At 37.4% G+C, this 20,349-nt stretch overlaps 1 protein-coding gene across 2 annotated transcripts in view; it reads right to left on the bottom strand.

The window, feature by feature from the left end:
• Nucleotides 1-5,100: 5,100 nt before the first annotated feature.
• Nucleotides 5,101-20,349, bottom strand: part of TFAP2D (transcription factor AP-2 delta) — a 54,099-nt gene continuing 38,850 nt past the window's right edge. For both annotated transcript variants that reach the window (XM_019658733.1, XM_019658732.1), the window contains one exon: nt 5,101-5,485. In XM_019658733.1, the coding sequence (XP_019514278.1) occupies nt 5,266-5,485 (220 nt within the window). In that variant the 3' untranslated portion in view covers nt 5,101-5,265. The remainder of the gene's footprint in view (nt 5,486-20,349) is intronic.

The following is a 20,349-nucleotide window of genomic DNA, read 5'->3' as shown; positions in this document are numbered from 1 at the left end:
TCAGAGCTTCCAGCAACAACTTTGGGGAGGAGGATGCTCCCAGATGCAGGTAACCACACCTCTTTTCTTTTATTCTCCCGTCTACAGGGGTGGTTGCTACTTTTTCAAATTTCTAATATTTGGGTGATTCAGTGTCCCGTTTTTGCTCTTTCAGACTTCTAATACCTGTTTAACCTGTTCTCTTTATTAAATCCTCTCTCTTTGAAATCCCTACAGGGCTATCTGTTCTCCTGACTGGACTCTAACTGATACACCTGACTTCTCCTCTGGTCTTTGATTGGCTCATGTCTCACGTTCCTCCTGTGTGTATGTGTCTAACCCGCGAGTACTCTGCATGTGTGTCAGCTACCTGGGTTGGTCCTGGGTGTGCCTGAAATATCCTTTTGCAATGGCATCCCTCTGGGTTGCAGGAATTGCTGCTTCTTTGTTTTCTTTCTGCACCCACATCGTCCTGGTCTCTCCATGCCAGGTTGAGAGAAACTCCTTGGGAGAAACCCCGTGAGGCTGTCTGGGAAACTTCTGCCCAGACACTCTCCACATAGACAGCTCTTCTGCTATTGCACTATGCTGGGTGTTCTTCCTGGGATTTTCTTGGGGATGAGGACATAGTTCCCACTGTCCCCAACCTCACTCCCAGGACAGGGTCCCTTCTCAGAGAGATACAATGATAGCTAAGCTTTCTTTAATCAACCTGTTATTTTCTCCTTCTTTCCCCGATCTAGGAAATATTTTCTGGTCTCCAGTGAGTATGTGTGTGGGGGAGTGTGTGCGTACCTGTGGGGAGGAAGAAAAAAGACCCTGACAGATATGTTTCTAAACCTCAAGTCCTCCTTAGGGCCTAGGATTTTGAAACTGAAAACTTGCACAAAAGTTCAACTCTTTTGTTGCCTGCATTCCATTGGGTCACATTTCTACCCTGAGGCAGTGCAGACAAAATGTTTAGCCACCACAAAAAGGTAGAAATAACTGGAAATACAAGGTATATCTATTAGTTTTCAAAGTAGCATCCTGCCCCAAATGTTTGTAATTCACCCAGAACCATAAAGCCCCCCTTTCCCTGATCTTTATGTTCCTTTTCTCTGATCACAACACCCTTGATTTTCCACCCTCCCCTCTACCCTTCATGCCCTTCTCCCAATTCCCTGGACCCTGGTTAGGCTTGGGTTGGGGCAACTTGTGTACATGTTCATCATGTCACTCACCATATGCTAATGGCTGGGATCCTCATAGGAGAGGGTGAGAAACTTGAAAGAAAAATGTTCTATTCCATTCTGTATCTTCAGTCTCTAGGAGACAGCCTGGCATATAGGAAGGGTTCAATAAACTGAGAAGCTGATATCTAGATAAAAAGAATAGTTTCTCCAAGTACTAAAGACAATAGCTAGCACTAGCATTAACCAAGCCCCTGTTCTGTTCTTACTAGTTTAGACACATGAACTCTTTGATTCTGACAGTAATTCTGTGAGTCGATATCAATTATCCTCATTTTACAGAAGAGAAAATGGAGTCACAGAGAGGTTCAACAACTTGCCTAAGGTCACACAGTTGGAAGTCAAAAAGCCATGATTTGAACACAGGTAATTTGGCTTTAGAGTCTATGTTCTTAGTCACCTGGCCATGCTGCCTTTCATATGCTGAGTTGGCTTTTGTAAAGAGAGGGCATGCTCCTTGTGTAGAGGATCCTGATACATTTAAAATGCCTCCAAAAGGGCAGTGGATGGGGGGAAGGGGGTTGTTACTTTGTGAGGGGTGAAAAGGATAACTATTGCATTGTTCTGTACACCTGAAACTAATAATAGAAATAAATAAATAAATAAAGTGCCTCCAAAGATGCATAAAAGGAAGAAAATACTGGGGAAATGGAATTATGTTGTTTTATTCATTATTAGCAAGAATAATTTATTGACACATTTACCTTAAAATCACCAGGTGACAGAAAGTCAAATTCTTATTGCTGTCACACTAGGGTTAGAATGCTCATAGGTGCTAAAGGGTCATGTTATGTTTTGGACATTGAAAAGAATATACTCTCAAAAAAGGGAACTGCAAAGCCAGAAAGAATTATTGCTATTATTAAAGCATCTCAAAAAAAAAAAAAAGGAGCAGGAGAATAGATGACGCATCTTCCCAGGGGAAAAAAAAAGATTAATTCAGAGTTTTCATTTATTTTTCTAGAACCAACAAACTTAAGTCAAATGGTAACTCTAATAAAATAGCCATGAAGGTGGCATTTAAATTGGTCATTGAAACAGCCTTAACACAAACATTTCTTTCTATGGGAATTTGACTTAATCTTCCACAAGTTTAAATATAAAAATTTTACATTAATTGTTATTATTAATTTTGGGTAAGTATGAGAGGTTTGGACAATTTTTCTGGGCAAGTAATAGTTAATCTGAAAAGAGTTTTCATTGCTTTACTTATGATAACTTACTTATTATAACACTGAAAATCAGGTAGATTTTTGTGAGCTACCTTTCTTTACTATAAACTATGATACTAATGATTATAACTTCACTATTGTTGATATTCTGACACCTATCTTATTTTATTTATTGTTTTATATTAACTATATCTACTTGCAAGTAATGTGATATAGTGGAAATATTCCTTATTCAAATAAAAAGAATTATCCATAAATTACCATGGAAGAAGCAAGCCAGAATGAAGGCCTGAGTATTAAAAAAAACCCCACCAAAAGTAAAAAGTCCTTTGGCCCATTTTGGACGAAGAACACACACACATTCATTTACTCATTTATTTTAAAAAGTGTTGAGTACCTATTATATACAAGGCAAAAGTTGGTATGTTAACAATGTCTATTAGAATATGATAATAAATAATGACTCTAAACATGACCAGTCCATCAATTCATTTATGTCCTAATGGCTGGTTAAGTTAAATGATGGGTGCTGTCCTTTTGAGGCTCTTAAGACACCCAAAATCCTGGTAAATAATATGCACTGTAATTATAGTTATATTTTTGTTTCCAAGGCTAATAAATAATAACACCCCACTGAGGTGTTAAGATCCCAACTAGTCACAACTATGGGTGGAGAAGTAAGGTACTATAAGCCAGGTCTAATTTTTCATCTGATTATTGGTGAACATTTGACATGGTATATAACTACATTAAGATTAAGTACCTAGCAGATATGCATATCAAAATGCCATATTAAATACATATGTATTGTTCATAATAAAAGGAATAAAAGAAAGTTAATGTGGAAACTTCATTAAGGAAATATTAGCGGCCCACGTTATCTGTATATAGCTTTCCTACTACATATGAAACTGAAATAGTCATCATTTTTCATGTGCATATTTTACAATATGGGAAATTTCATGTAAAATGGAATCATTTATTTTGTGATGAAACTTGGAACTGCAGCAGAATCTTGGCTTTATTCTATTTTATTTCTAAAAAATGTAAAGCCTTGAATAATGGTAAAAGTTTAAAAATGGATCTTCTAGATAAACACACGAAGTCACATTTCATTTCTTTATTTTAAGCTCTTCTACTGTGTAACTATAAAAACCCTTTATTATAGAATTCCTTAGTAGTGTCTTCTGTTAATTGGATTTAGTCTAGAAAATTTAGGTTTTCATTGGGTATGGTTCCTCTTTTCTGTACAAGGCTGAAGATAAAGGTCAAATAATTTTAAGAATTATTAGACAAAAATGTTTTTTGTGATCTCTACGTGAAAAATCTTGAGCAATTTCCTCTCAATTAAAAATAATACTAATATTCCCCATGGGGGTTATAATATGGCAGCAACTTTTTGAAAATAATTGAAATGTGTTATCAAGAAGACAGTATTTTCATGCTAAACTTAGTGTTGGGAGTCCACACATTATTAAAATATTTTTTTTCATAGATGATTACCTGTATCTTTATTTACTTAGAAGTTTGAAAATTGCTAACAGTAGAAAGGTTAGCACAATGTGGTGCCAATCAGGTTTCTTGATGCTTTCAGGTTTAAATGGACCAAACTGTCACTCAATTAGCCCCTGGCCTCTTGTTTTCAGTGTCTTCACTAAACGACAATGAAGCTATAAGAACAAGCTATGAAAAAAGGAAGCATCTTAAAAGCAGAAGTCTTCTCTGATCATTCTGGTTTTCGTTTTCTTTATTGAACATAGACCTGAATGCTTCTGTGCTTCTAAAGGTTTAGAACACAGCTATCGGGCAGGTGAAAGAATCACAAAGGTAGAAAAAGGACTCTCATTTGAATCATACAATCATTGGCCACCGGCGCTTCAAGGGCCCTCCACTAGTCCCCTGGGCTCCAGTCCTGTCTCTGAGGGTCAGGGCTACCTGGAACGATTACTGCTCCTATTCCCATGCTTTTCCAGGAAGAACAATACTCTTGTTTTCCATCGGGAGCCCAGGAGTGGCAAAGCTACCTTTGCCTGTATTCATCCTGCCCTGACCCCACTAAGGGCATTCTGTTTCTTTGAAGTGTTAGGTTGGGTGTGAGAGAGGAGAACAGATAAAAAGTTCATCTCTTATTTCTTCAATATTATGCTAAGTCTTTTCTTACCTAATGGGGGGGGGGGAATAAAAAGGGACCTAGGGCGGGGTGAGAATAAACAGTCATACACAGAGGGAACATAGTTTTCTGGAATTTTTAAATACCAATACCACCAAGGCACTGGTAGTTAAGTGGGCTATGGGTGACCAAAACTTTAGAATTTCTGTCAGTTCACAGGACAAAGATTCGTGACTGCCCTTTTTCATTCCCAAAGCATTTATTGACGGATTGATTGCCAGGTTGGTCTAATTAATAGAGAGAGGCACTCTTTTGTTATGGGGGGATTAAGTTGAGAAAGGCTAGAGCTGTAAGCACTGGTGGTGGATCCCAGTTTGGTCATGCTTTCTGATCCCTAACTATATAGTTGGGTAAGAAAGTGCATCAGTTAGATGTGAAAAAGCATGTGCTGCCTCTCCAAAGTCCAGAAGTGCTTAAAAACTGCGATGTATATAATTCAGAACAATAAATTACGTGCACAAAAGGAGTTTATCATAACATAAAATTAAAAAGTGACAATGTCATCACACGGTTACACTGCTGTTTTTTTTTCCTTTTTTTTTGTGGTTTTGTCCTTTTTTGTTTCATTTTTCAATTCCATGTTTGTTTTTTTATGGAGGGTTGGGGGAGGGTAGAGATTTGGTCCACTGAAGATTAATCACCCTCAATGATATATATATTAGAAAAAATATCAGCAGCAAGACTCTCTGGAAATAGATTCTGTTTGATGTAGCTAGTCTGTCTTTTCTGTTTTGCCCTCTTTCACGGCAGCCTCTGAAGTTTTCCGCAGGGGGGCTTTCTCTGAGTTGGCATGTCCTTGGCCAGAATCTGCCGCTCCGCCGTTTTTGTGGGCAGTGTGTTTTTCCAAGTAGTTCAGCATTTCACTGAGGACTGTTTGGAAAGTGCTTAGAGCTGCACATATTGCTGGAGTCCCAAAGCCATGAGTGATCAAACTGGAAATGAGAAAGAGATGAACAACTTACAGTATGATATAGGATAATAAATCCCCCATTTAATCCAACCAACCAAGATCATTCAATTCAACCGGCATTTATTATGGTCCTAAGTGGTGCCAAGCATCACGGAAGGTAGAACAGAAGTCAATTTATTGTTTTTGATCATAAGAAATTTAGGACACATTTGGAAAAAGACTTTCACTGATAGTCTTGCAAGCTTAATGTTTAACTCATGTCTTGACTCTGAGTCTCTATCTCATTAAGAAAGAACATACAACTTTCTATGTATGGGAATCATCTCATTTTTGAGGATAGCATCCACAATTGTTTGGGCATAGATCATTTAAGAAGAAATCAAAATTAGCTGAGTGTGCCTGATGGCTGTTTCTCTGACTTCATTCTTCTCTTCTTCACAGTAATATAGTTTTGTCTGGGCCTGTGGCCATGGAGCTGGAGACTGTTTCCAAGCTTCCTTTGAACATGGGACTAACCTCCTAGAGTAGAACACGAAGGTACGTGTTGTATATATGTGATTCCCGCCTGCTTAAAAGGACATTGAGTGCCCTTTATTTTCTCTCAAAATAGTTATACAGCTATGCAAATGAGGACAATCACCTTGGTGGTGGGGACAGAACAAGATGGAAGGAACCCACTCACTCACCTCCAATCTCCTAAATGAGAGAAAAGCAGAGTTCTTTTTTATGTAAACCACTCTATGTTAGGGTGTTAGCAGCTAACTGGTTAACAAGTAATCATAACTAATGAGCAAAAGTAGGGTGTGTCAGGGCAATCTCAGCATAGGTAGCCGTTTCGACCTTGACAAATATCATTTCTAGTTGAGCAAATGCATAATTGCAGATTCACTCTTCTTGTGAACGGAAGCCACCCAGCTATTCATTTGGTCAATTGTTTCTGAAGTGACACTCTGCCAGGGGGATCCCCACAACTCATACTTGTAATAATACAGAAATACGTACGTGACATATTTTATGCATATGTTATAATATACATGAATATACAGTGCACATAAAAAACAAAACATACCTATTAACTGCTTACAAGCCCTAGGTTGTTACAGTGGTTATGACAGTAGTAGTTTTAAAATCACATAGAACCACGCTCCATAATATTTTGCCTAGATAGTTAACCATCTTAGGATATGTAATCTTTAGGAACAAAAGTAATGAGACTTTGAAAACAATGCAAATGAGGGATTTAGGGTCCCAGGCAGCTCACTGATATGCCTCAGTGGTGATAACAATAGGACCTACCACAAGAAATTGTTGTTTATATTAATCCATGCAAAGGGGTCAGGATAATGATCCCAGACCTGTAGTAAGTGTTTAGTAAATGGTAGATATTGTTGGCTGTAGTAGATTCATGGTGAGGGTAAAATTTTCTGCATGTCCCTCATTATACTCTACAGGTTGCTAGCATCTTTCATCTGGACATTTCACAAAGCTTTCCCTATGTCTAGGTCACAATTAACATACAATAAAAAGGGGAAAAAACTTCAGTCTACAATTATTTAGAACACAAGAATGGTCAGTGCTTGGGCAACTATGTACATCAAAATTTGTAATATCAGACATCATCACAGTTCAAGCATATATATATCTTTCAGTAATGCCTTGCACTCTGAGCAGGAATACTGACTTTAGCTCCATTTCCACAATGAGATACCTAGAGGAGAATCCATATGCTTTAGGGTCTATCTGACAACAAATGGAATTGATTAGAGTGGTAGAAGAATTCATCATGGCCGCATCCACAAAAAGAGCTGAGTGAAGCCATTCACTGATGTCCAGATGCTTGGCCCTGGGTACAGCCTGCCTCTTTTCTCATGCTTTATTCCTGTTTAGGGATCCTTGTACCATTAGGTGAATTTTATTTTCCTCTCTATTCCTATGTCCTCTCGGTTGTGACTGCTCTTTTTCTCATGCTCTTAACCAACTGAGCCACTTAGTTGGGCTATTCTGCCCTCTTTCTCTATTGCTGAGTATGCAGAATTTAGTTTCACCAGATTAAATACTAAAGCGAACAGCCAATATTTGAGTTCTGACCATAGGCCAGCATGTAAGTGCTTTATTCTGTATCACCTCATATAATCCTGGTATCTGCACTAAGAAGTAGGTATTATAATTCCCATTTTACAGATGAAAAGACTAATTCCCAGAGAAGTCAAATAATTTTCCCGAGAAATCTGATATTCTGGATTGCCTTTGTGCTTATGTTCTTCTGAGGATGTGCTTTACTCCTTTTCTTTGAGAAATTCCTTGTTAGCTTAGTTTCTCTATGATCTGTCGGCAGACTTGTAGGCCTGGAAAATGTTAATTATTCGTACTCACTTTCTTGTCTAAGACCAAGGTTTTGAAAGTCAAGTACAAAGTGGATAGGCCTATATAAATGCTTTCATTCTCCATCTTGAGAAGCATTGTCGCAGTAATGAGAGATTTTTAAGCTGGTATCCCTTCTTGGCTGATGGCCTTTCTTGCTTCTACAATAAAATATGTATCTGATCATTAGCAGGTTGCACTGTCAGCTTTGCCCTGCAGTGAGAACCAGGTGTACCAAGTCTTCACAATGGCTCTGACTGTAAGCGCTTTGTGATTTGGGGGAAGTTATTTATCCATGTAAGATGACAATGGTCTGACTAGAATAGCTGCAAGATTCTTTCTAACTCTAAGCTTTAATTCAGTACTAATGCTTAGGGTTATGGAGGCTGAAAGACCTCTGAGCTCAACAGAAAAGTCTGAAACTTAATTGCGGGATATGCAACATAAGAAAAGTAACTTAAAGTGTTATCTTTCGACATGAAAAATATTATGTACATTTTGTTAGTTTCTTTTTACATTATCTGCACATCAAAAAATATGCATAGGATGATACTAAATGCAAAGAATAGCTTCTGTTCTAGTAGTTTTCCATGAGGTTTATGAATCCAAATAATTAAAAGATTCTAATATTGTATTAGAATAGCACAGAAAAAAGTATGAAACCACAGGATGATAAAAAGAATTTCTAAGAACTTCATGCTATTCTGTTAGCCCCAACCACTCCGGAAAAATAGGTGTACATCTCACTCATAGTGACATACAAAAGAGAGAAAAGGAATAATGTAGAATATACAGAAAAATAAAAGAAAAACAGAAATAAGGCTGATTTTCAGTCCTAGACATGAAAGAAACTAAGGTCATCTGTAAGGCAATACACTATAGTCAAATCTCTAAAATCTTTGATAAAGAAGATTGTTTTTGCCTTTAGAAAATACTGCTTTTCAACCACAGACATAGTATTTAAGTTATGCTTGACATTTTGCATATATTTTCATCAGATGAACATCAGAGAACATTTCACAAGCAATCATTATCTAGGTTAAATAGTAGCCATGGTGGTGTGAAGTAGATAATCAAAATCTAGAAGTTCTTCAAAATTCAAATTTGTCTAAAAGTTTATTCTCAACCAGACAAATGAAAGAGACAACTAGCATTGTGCCAGATGTGTCATCTTCATGCCACATTTAAAGAAATTTTGCTGAGTAGTGACAGAGAATACAAATGTTGTATCAGATTTCGTAATGCATTTGCATCTCCCAGGTGTCCTTCCTTCACCCTTTGTAATCTTATGTTTTATTGCTTTATTTTTTGAAAAGCTTATCTCAGGTGTATTTCCTCTCCATCCCCAAACCTTTGATGGCCATTCCTATTTGTGCACCTTTGTCCTACCTCTTCTTTTCAGCCAATCAAAAGCCTCCTCACCCTTCAAAGCTCCTTGGACTATATTGGAAAAAAGGAGTTAGTTTTCCTGATCCCTTGATTAAGATAGTGAAAAAGATGTGCTCCTGCCAAAGGATACAAACTTGTCAAAGTGACAAGAGGACTTAATAGAATTCTGAGGCAAAAGGAACAACATTCCCTCCAAAAATATAAAACTCGAGCCCAGGGAAGATAATGGGAAGAAAACAGACAGGTGAGGGTAAGATCTCAGTCATCACTGTGAGGAAGAGGAGTGGGGGCCATGTGGGCAGCTTTAGAGCATAAATGACAGTCAAGGTACCCTATTTTAATGTCAGTGGCAAATAAGATGCTATGTGTATCTTTAAAAATTTGTGGTTTGAGTTCTTACTATAAATTGGTAATCACAGTTATAGTCTAATCTTAAAAAAATACAAAGAGTGTTAAAACAAAGTGGAAACAAATCATAAACCAAAAGCAACAACAAAACTAACAAGGCTGAGATGGGGCACTACAGTCATGGACCTACACTCTACCTGACAGATTGCTGCCGGAGGCAGCAGCCTCAGGGGAGAAGGGGTAGGGGCTCCAGCGTATGGAATCACAGAGTTAAAAAAGGCTAAAGGTTCCTTGGTTTCATTTGGGAGTCTCTCATGCCCAGGCTAGTAGAATTGAGTTTAAAGTTGTTTCAAGAATGAAGAAGAGGAACAATGCAGAGATAGGCACAAGGCTGGGGAGATAGTGCTGTGTTAGCATAGAAAAGATTAAATGGTAATTAAGATACTTTGCTTTCTTTTTAAAGTATTTAATCTTTAAAACTAGCAATAGTATACTTAATGGAGTAGAGACTACTTAAGTATAGGAAACTCCTATTTCAGGATAAAAAAAACACAGACATGTGTTTCTGAGGCACTGGAGTTGTTAGGCAATCTTTGAAAAGTCATAGAAGATGAGAGAGGAAGTAGGGAGATCGAACAGAGAAACATGCCTTACTAATCAAAGCAGAGGAAACAGTCAGATTTGAGAAAATTTAGACTTTTAAATTACACTTAATTAGCCCCTTAACAAATTTATTGTGATGAGACTTTTTTTTTAAATCAGGTATTGAGTTTGAATTTACATACAGTAATATTTACCCTTTTTAGATATATGGTTAACTGAATTTTGACAAATACATACAGTCATGTAATCACTACCATTAGCTAAAAAGTATTTGTGTGCTCTTTTTTAGTTAATTCACTCTCCCCACCCCCAGGTACTAGAAATCAGCGCTGTAATTTCTATCCTATCTATAGCTTTTATTTTTCCCCCTGCATGTCATCTAAACTGAATCATCAAGTCTGTAGACTTTTGTGACTGCCTCTTTTCACATCACATAATAATTCTGAGATGCATCCCCATTGTCGTGTTTATCAATAGATGACTTCTTTTTATTGCTGGTAAGCATTCCGTTGAATGGATTTATCACAATTTGTTCATGTAATGGGTTCTTACAAATCTGAGATGATAACATTGAAAAAAATAGAGGCAATCACTGAGGAACCCAATAAAGGAACTGTACTATTTCCTTTTATAAAAGCTTTACGAGAGCAGTAGCAATGCAATTTACGGTAGGATTTCAGCAATGTGTCTAAGATAGTCTCCAAAGATACCACATGATAAGTTGGGGGGAAAGTGAACTCGATGACAGCAGCGTAAGGTAGAGCCCCAGCTGAGTGGAAAATGATGCCCGAAGTGTAGACTTAAGGGCAGTTGTCAACCTTGAAGGACATCTCTAGTGGAGTGCTGCAAGGCTCTCTCATTAATTCCACTCTGCTCAACATGTTAATTGACAATGTGGTTGAAGGCATGCTGGATTTGTAACTTAATGGCTGGCATTAAAATCGAGAGGAAAATTCCTGCACTGGATAGCAGAACCAACGTTCAGAAATACCTTCAAGTGGTAAAAAGCTTAGTTGGTGGGCCAAAATCAATGAGGTGAAATTTAGGGGAGATTAAGGGAGCCGTCGTATCTACTTGCAGGATACTGAGAAAGGGATCTGATTCAAGAGTAATTCTTAGGGAAATGTTTTATCAAGTCAGTTAAGTCTCAACTAAACAAGCAAAGGTCAAAATGTGAAGATTGGATCATAGCTGGTCAGTCTTAGAAGGTATGTTTACCGTCAACTATTTTCTGTCTGTCTGTCTGTCTGTCTGTCTGTCTGTCTGTCTGTCTCTCTCTCTCTCTCTCTCTCTCTCTCTCTCTCGATTCCAGCTCATTGATTTCATTTTCCTATTGTTAATTTCACACTGAGGGGCAGGAAGATTCTGACAATTGACTGTGAGCAATATACTCACCTGCTGAGAAAATAGTCACCAGACTGCTATAGTTTACGGCACCTGATGTTAGAGAAAATGTAACTTATATTTAACAATCATCTTCTTCATTTTATTCATGGTTTCAAAAATTCCTATTTTGCTGGACCTCTCAAATAACATTCTTTAGAGCAGGAGTCAGCAAACTGTGCGAGCCACATGTGGCTCTTTGGGGACGTACATATGGTTCTGAAGTAAAATTGAAAATGAAAATAAAACTATCACAGTTTCGTTTATAGAATTTTTAAAGGACATTATTCACATAATGGCAGTTTCACTTGTTTTATGGCTCTCGAATAATTTTTAAATTGTTGTGAGGGACAGGATTTGCTCTTCCATCTCAAAACTTTGCCAATGCCTGCTCTAGAGCATTTTTCTGCAGCATAAATGATTTCTTCAAACTGGCTGAGTTCAGGAAGGTAGTAACTGTTTGCTGGACCCAGAGGTAAAGCTCTACTTTTTTACTTTTCCCTTAAGTATTAGGGTATGTTCACATTTCAGCAAATGAAAGGACACCACAGGGTAGAACAAGATTTTATAGGGAGGGAGGGAGTGTGAGTGTGTGTGTGTATGTGTGTGTGTGTGTGTTCATGCACCTGTGGACTTACACTGTTTATAATAAGGTGGTTTCCTAACTTCTTCCTGACTAATGGACTTGACTGGAATAAGTTTTATTGATACAGACTCTAACTTTTTAAAGGAAAACATATTGTAACAGTTCAAACTATATTCTCTCTCAGTGGGGTTAAAAATGAAGAAATTGAGACTTAGAAATGAAAAAGGATGGAAGAGAAGAGACTACTATTTGAAAGAGAATGAATTACAATCCTTTCTTCTTTTTCCTTGTGTGATGTTGCTAATAAGATGTTAGTGACGCCCCATCTTTAACTCAAACAGTGTTTATACTTATAAACTACAGTCATAAGCCACATAACAATGTTTTGGTCAATGACACATTGCATATACAACATATATGCCTAGGTGTGTAACAGGCTACACCATCTAGGGTTGTGTAAGCCTCTCTGTGATGTTCACACAACAAGGAAATAGCATAACGACACATTTCTCAGAAAGTATCCTCTGACATTAAGCAGAGCTTGACTTAATGATGAGGACCATCAAGAAACTTCTATACAATAGAAATTTCACAAAATTCTTTCCAACCTTCTGCTCCTTGATCAAGAGCATTTTCCCTTGGGGCCAAGGCTTTGTGTTTTATCTTTAAAATCTCCAAAGCTTCAACGTTTATTTGAAACGGAAGTCAATATAGGATTCTGAATGCTGTATCTTGTTCTACCAGAAGAACAAGAACTATTTTAACTCTCCTAAACCTGAGTAAATATGGTTTACATTTCATTAGATTTGTTGGATGCTAGAGAACTGTTACAAAGCTGTTTCCATATTGCTGTAATTGTCCTTCAGAAATGCTTAATCATTACTTTAATTCATTTGTCTAAACTAATTTAAATTAAACCACTGAAGCAATTTTCTAAAACAAAGCCTAAAGAAAACTTCTATGGGATCTTCCCCTTAATTCGTCCTCTCTTGGCAAGATTTGGGCCTGGGTTCCAGCAACTTCTTTCTACCTACTAAGCAAACACTGATTTAATATGTATTGAAAACAAAATCAAAGCCTCATTAATTTTTTCCAGTGGAGACTGGGTCACTCAGTTGTCTGCCAACCATGGATATAGATTTTTGTAACTTTCTTTTGAGATACAGAAAGCTGGAAGTTAATCAATACTACGATGCTACAAACTAGAAGACTGAAGACCAAGAAAAAATAGCCTGCTACCATCATCAACTAGGTAATTAGAGTAAAAGCAAATTTCATTTCAACTTTCTTCATAGAAAATGTTTGACAAGCAAACTTCTCGTCCTCTTTTTTTTTTTTTTTGGTGCATGCAAAGGTTGAAATAGTTTGGGCTATTATTCCTATTATTTTGTTATGCTGCATCATTCCAATGGGTGTTTGCTATCATGTATCTTTGATTTCCCGAGTTGCGTACAGATGGCTCTGACACCAACTTCAGTTCTGCTTTTTGGTCTGCAGGAGGCATACAGGCAGCAACATTTACAACGAAGACAACCTCTTTTTCCTTCCCTCCTGGATTATTCAGCAACTGCAGGGTTAGGTCCAAATGTAGCCCGAGGCTCCGCCTGAACTCCCCACTACAGTTTTTGGTGGTGGCAAGAAAAGTACACTCATGAGAACAGCCGTGAGGTCAGGAGGCTGGGAAACAGGCTCTGGAGAACACCCGCAAAGGATTGTGGGGCTTCTTTGCAACACCTTACTTCTTTTCAGAGCAAGGAGGGCAAGACCCTTCATCTTTCTGAAGCAGCACAACCCCTGAATATAGGCCGCCCTGAAGGAAGTAGTTGGGGCTTATCCTTCCAGGACTTGATGTCATCTGTCCTTTGCAGCCTGACTGGCTGAGGAAATAGAGGAAAAGAGAAACTGGCTGATTGTACTTATTTTCTACATAGCTTATATTATCCCACGGCTCCAAGTGCTTTTAAAATGAGTTTAATTAAGGTGCATAATTAAGGTATATAGTTCTCTGGTGGCTAGACATCATTGAAATGTACTCATTAGCAAGGCCTTAACAGCACTCACGAATGTTCTGTGGTTCCTTCAGCTGTTGGATCTCAATCCTAGATACATACAAAAATCACCCAGGGAGCTTATTTTAAAAAAAAATACCAGTGTGTGTGTCCCACTCCAGAGATCCTGATTTAATTGGTTTGGGATGGGTCCAAAACATTAGTATTTTTTAGATGGTTTAAACGCAGTGAGGGAGTTGGATATGGTCCCTTAGGGACAAAAAATAATACCTAACTACCATGTCTGCTATCTTTCTTGGGAAAACGAGGATGATGGATTACCTCCGCATTTCTTTAGTTCCATGGGATATTAATAAGTAGTCTGAGCAAAAAAAAAAAAAAACAAACCAGCTCCTGTGATCAAGTTTTGAAAACATAGGACTAAGTATTCCTCCCATTCAAAAATGGTTCTATTCAAAAGGTTCTGGGAGCCTTTGACATGCCAAAGTATGTTGGCCATACTTCAAGAGGAGTGAAATAGGGATGATCCTGAGACACTTTCGTGGCGCATCTCATGGGATGAGTGCTCTATGAAGCTCAACTTTGGAGAAAGGTGTTTATGACCAGCCTGAATCACTGCCAGACTAGGAAAGGTGTTGCCTCTCCACCGCCCTAAGATCACATTCTTCCTGCTCTTCTCAGCCACTTACTCTGAGATCCCAAAGAGAAATGGGTCCTCATGATATTATTTCACTTCAGTCCAGCTCACTAGAAAAGGAGGCTAAGGATAGAATCATCGTACACCCAATAAGAGAGACCCAGGTCAATCACGTCCAAGTCGATGTTTGGAAGGTAAAGGTATTTTTTGACCTCTACTCCCTAATTTTTACATATGGGAATAGAGCTTTTGAAGATAAAGGTACAATTTCCTTCCATTTCTCTTTGTGAGACAATTCTTATTTTTCTAGTTAGTATGGGGAATGGAGACTCTAAGCTTAGGACTCTTGAGCTTCTTAAGATAAATTTTACTCAACTGTTGACTTTTAAAAATGAACGAGTTGCTGGGTGTGATTGGTTATCTCAGTTGGTTAGGGCACGGTGCTGATAACACCAAGGTTGCTGGTTTGATTCCCACATGGGCCACTGTGAGCTGCGCCCTCCCTAAAAGAGTCAACTATGCCATTGTAGCATGAAAGCAATGTGTAACCAATGACCATGGCTGTTCCCCAATAATAAAAAAAAATTAAAAAATAAATAAAAATAAAAATGAATGAGTTGCTAAAGCATAAAGAAATGAGATTATATGGAAATACAACATAAATAATGTTTTTAAATGGTGCAGTAAATGGACAAAGGGGTAAAATATCATTGTTATAAAAGGAGCCTCAGAGAACATCTAGCTTAATGGTATCAATTTATAGATGACTACGCAGGGGCTGGACCCATGAAATGCCTGCTCTAAATCCACACTTCCAGCTGGTAACCAAGAGGAGACTGAGCGAGGCCCCCTGACATCCATCCTGAGTATTTCCCATGATCTCACACTGTCTCCCTACAGACTCTTCTCCAATCCACAGCTCAACGAAACCAGAAATTATTGAAATCAAAATTTACTAAATTTCTTCCCAGACAAATGCATTTTCCCAAATCAATTCTTCACACATAATTATTGTAGTCCATATTTGCAACTTGTTATTAGAAACAGTGGTCTCTGGTTTTTGTTATTTAAACTACTAATCTACATGCTGAATCTAAAAATCCATAAAAATGTCATCAAATGACCTGTAATAAATGCTTTGATGTTCATATCTCCTGTAGCATTTGGTTGAGTGCCATGCAACTTGTGAAATACAATAAATATTGAAAACTGATTTGATTATTTAATTTCCTACTTAATGTTAAATGAATATAAGTAATTTAATGTAGACTCATACAAGAAATGCCTGCTTTATTTTTAGTCTACATGGTTGCTAGTGAAAGTTTTACTTCAAGGGAGACTCTTTTCAACTTTTGTGTAAATACTTGCTTACTTAACTGGTGAATAAGACCTGACAAGTATGTTTTTCTTGGAGCCTGGGAATGGCACTCACTTTTAGAGTTTAAATTTTGAAGTTTAACTTCAACCTTACATAAAGGAGCTTAAGTTTGGGATACATAGGATTTTTTTTCTTTCCTTCACAACTCTGGCCCACTATTTCCAACATTCTTAAAATAAAAAGGTCTTAGACGTCCCCTTGAATTGGGATGAACATCCTGAAGGTGGCTTCATAATTTTGTTTTTCAAGTGCTAAGCTTAGTTGTGTAATTTATTTCATGATGTTTTCTTTTTGGGATTAGAGATTTAATTGAAATTTCTTCATCCTCTTCTGGCACTAAAAAATACTTTCACAAGATTGAGAAAAATCACCCACTGCTGATCGCCTTCCCTGTCACTTTGCCATCCCAAGAAAGTGAAAGCAAACAAACTCCCCTTCTCCCCCCCCCCCCAAAAAAAAATAACTATACACACCTCAGGCTCCTTGGAGAAGGCTAAACATGCTTATGTTTAAGTAGAGACAAATATCCTCTCTTCAGCATGTTGCCAAGCACATAGCACCCAGAAGATGCTAGCTGAGTTGACTGGAACACATGACACATGTGTAACACTAAAGAAAATGGGGATGACTAGCCCAGGAAGAGAAAACTCTGAGAGACATGAGAGCTGTCTTTAGAAATTGGGAGGGAAACAGGATCAAATTGACTCTGTAAGGCCCTCAAGGAGGGGGATGTTAGGGAGACAGATGTTGCCTCATTGGAAAAAAAGCCCTTTCTAATAGAGCTGTCAGAGATAGAAGGGATGCGTCGGCAAGAAAAGAACAGTCTACCACTGAAAATTTTCAAGCCTGGAATGGGTGACAACTTGACAGGGATGTTGAACAGAAGATCCAAATATTGAAGAAGAGTGGGAAATGTAAGGGGCTTGCAACAGCAAGAATCAATGAAAAAATTTAATTACCACCAAGCACACAGATATCTGGAAATGCCTATACATTTCTTATTTCCATGCTTTATTGGAGTAGCAGGAGGATCTGTTTGTAAGAAGTTGTGATGTCAGCATACTTTTTGACTCAAATTGGAGAATTAGGCAAATTAATAATTTTACTTCTCCAGCCCATGGCCCTGGGAATGAACCAGTGGAGGATACATCCAAGACCTCACAGATATATCATCATAATCTACATTTATTAACATATATTTATTGGGCACAAACTATGTGCTAAGTACTTTGGGGAGAAAGATGAAAGCCTTTCCTGGTTGCTTAGGTAATCACCTGTACTCTGCTTAATTCTCTAGTATAACATCTCTCTCATATAAGTCTTTGTATGTAATTGTCTTCCGCAATAGAAGTTCCTAAAGAATGGGACAACCCTTTAGTCATCTTTGCACCACCTGCCACATGTACAGTAAAATATTAGAAACAATAAAATTTCCAGCTCCCAAAGTGGGTGCTAAGAAAGCTTCTTCATTTTTCTAATGGGCTGTTTTCTCTGAATTGTGCATTAAAGATAGTCTAAATTGCTCCCTTATTTATGTTGTCAAATGAGATTTTGCTTGACTTCAGATTCAACAAGATTATGAGAAAATAAGAGACAAAGAAAAAGGAAGTTGTTAACATTTCCTGAGATCTCAACGAGGAGAATTCCCAACATTTCATAAAACGAGGGCTCTGGGTTTCTATATATACTGAATCTGTTCTGTCCATGAAATTCCATGCCACCTTGGTCTAATGGCAACCACCATTCCTGAGAATTGTGTCTGTGGGGTCTTCTGCAGATTTTAATCAATTCTCTTCCCCCTTCCAACAGGAGTTGGGGTGGCTGCTGTGTTCTATACAGAAATACACATTTTTTATGGTACTCACTAAATTGCAAATAATGAATAAACCTGCCTCCTGTCATTTTGTTGGAAGCAAGCAGCTTTCCAGGCTGCGATTGGTGAGGAGGGTCACTGCAGGCAGGTTTCCAGAGCACCCTCATATGTCAACTACCACAAAAAATTGGAAATAGTTATCTGTGCTTTACAAGGCCAGGTCATTCCCTAGCTTACTGAATATATTCAATCTGCTAAAAGTAAGGCCACAGTTCTTAAGGTACCAAATCAGCCACCCTATAAGGTGCAATTCAAGTGCTCTGCACTGGGAAGGAGATTTTGACTAAATAAAATAGTAGCACAGGGTGATATATAGATGATGTGTTATAGAAATGCACACTTGAAACCTATGTACTTTTATGATCTATTGTCATCCCAATAAATTTAATTTTAAAAAACAGCAGCACAAGTTGATGTTACTAATTCGAGCATTCTCTATACCTATCCGATCATGTTCTCTCCTTACTTCTTTCCCAGCCAGCACTCAGCAAAAACAGTAGAAAATCCGACTCTGCCAATGGATTGTTTTCAGAGTCAGATCTGATATGCTTCCTTTCTAACTCATTTTTCTCTTGAGCTTATGTTTCTATCAAAATTAAAGTTACCGCTGTCTGTAGGCAACTATGAAAGAGACAGACTCTATGCTAACACATTGTTACCCAGATTATTAGCAGAATAACAGATGTAGAATCTTTTTAATATGTTAGTGTACATGACAGACTTTTACATAATTCTCAGTGTCACTATAAAAATGAATTGGAATTGTTTTTCTTCCAAAAAGAAAAAAAACACTAATAGTCTAAGAACATCCTAGGACCATGGTTCCTAAAACTGCCTACTTATCACAATGAACTTCAGATCTGCAAATAACACAGAAGCCCGAGTGCAATCCTAGACCTACTGAATCAGATCTTTAAAAGGGTACTTCAGTTATTAAGGTTTTTTTTAAAAAAGCTCCAAGAAAGATATCACTATGAAGCCAGATTTAAGGGCTACACTTGTAAAGTGTGGAGTCTTTTTTACAATCAGGCAAGTAGCTGATGTTTACAGTCCTATTAACATATTCTGTTGAGGCTACTTTTAATAAATGCACAGTAAAACCGAAATACACATTTAAATTTGGCCTACATTAGGAGGCTTCCTTTTGGGTTTTAAAGGGAAATGTCAACCATGTTTAAACCTTTTGCTTAAAAGGATATATAGCAGGTCCTTGAATAACGTCATTTCGTTATGACATTGATGAGAGGCCATAGGAACTACTTATCTCTTGTTTATATCAATTGGCCCGTGGTAAACTTGGTTTCATTATATGTTGTTTTGATTAAAGTTGACGTTAAGCGAGGATTTACTGTAGTTTAAGACACACAAAAGAATAAAGCTGGACACATATCTTACACCATATACAAAAATTAACTCAAAATGGATCACAGACCTAAACATAAGAACTAAAACTATAACACTCTTACAAGAAAACATAGTAGGCCCAAAGCTTTGTGATATTGGATATAGCAAGGATTTCCTGGATATGATGCCAAAACCTCAGACAATAAAAGTAAAAATAGGCAAATTGAACTACATCAAAAACATCCGTGCACCAAAGGACACAATCAACAGAATATTATAAAGAGGCAACCTACAGAATGGGAGAAAATATTTACAAATTATGTGTTTAATAGGGGGTTAATATCCAGAATATACAAAGAACTCCTAAAACTCAACAACAAAAAAGCAAATAAACAGATTAAAAAATGGGCAAAGGAGATGAATGGACATTTCTCCAAAGATGACACAGAAATGGAGAACAAATATATGAAAAGATGCTTACCATCACTAATCATTACGGAAACGCAAATCAAAACCATAATGAGATACCACCTCACACTCAGTAGGATAACTACTACAAAAAAAAAAAAGTAAATAAGTCATGGCAAGGATGTGGAAGAATTAAATAAAATCCTTGTGCACTGTTGGCGGAAATGTAAAATGGTGCAGCCACTATGGAAAACAGCATGGCGGTTTCTCAAAAACTTAAAAATAGACTTACTATATAACATAAAAATTCTACTTCTGGGTATAGAGCCGAAATAATGGAAAGCAGGAGCTTCAAGAGATATCTGCACTCCCATGTTCATGGCAGCACTAGTCACAATAGCCAAGAGGTAGAAGCAACCCAAGTGTCCATTGATGGATGAGCAAAATATCATATATATATACATATACATATATATATATATATATATATATATATATATATATATATATATATATAAATGAAATGGAATATTATTCAGTCTTGGAAGAAAATTTAACATGTGCAAC

Source organism: Hipposideros armiger, unplaced genomic scaffold (assembly GCF_001890085.2).
Source record: "Hipposideros armiger isolate ML-2016 unplaced genomic scaffold, ASM189008v1 scaffold_288, whole genome shotgun sequence".
In the NCBI taxonomy this organism is placed as follows: domain Eukaryota; kingdom Metazoa; phylum Chordata; class Mammalia; order Chiroptera; family Hipposideridae; genus Hipposideros; species Hipposideros armiger.
This window is presented reverse-complemented; position numbering and strand designations above follow the sequence as displayed.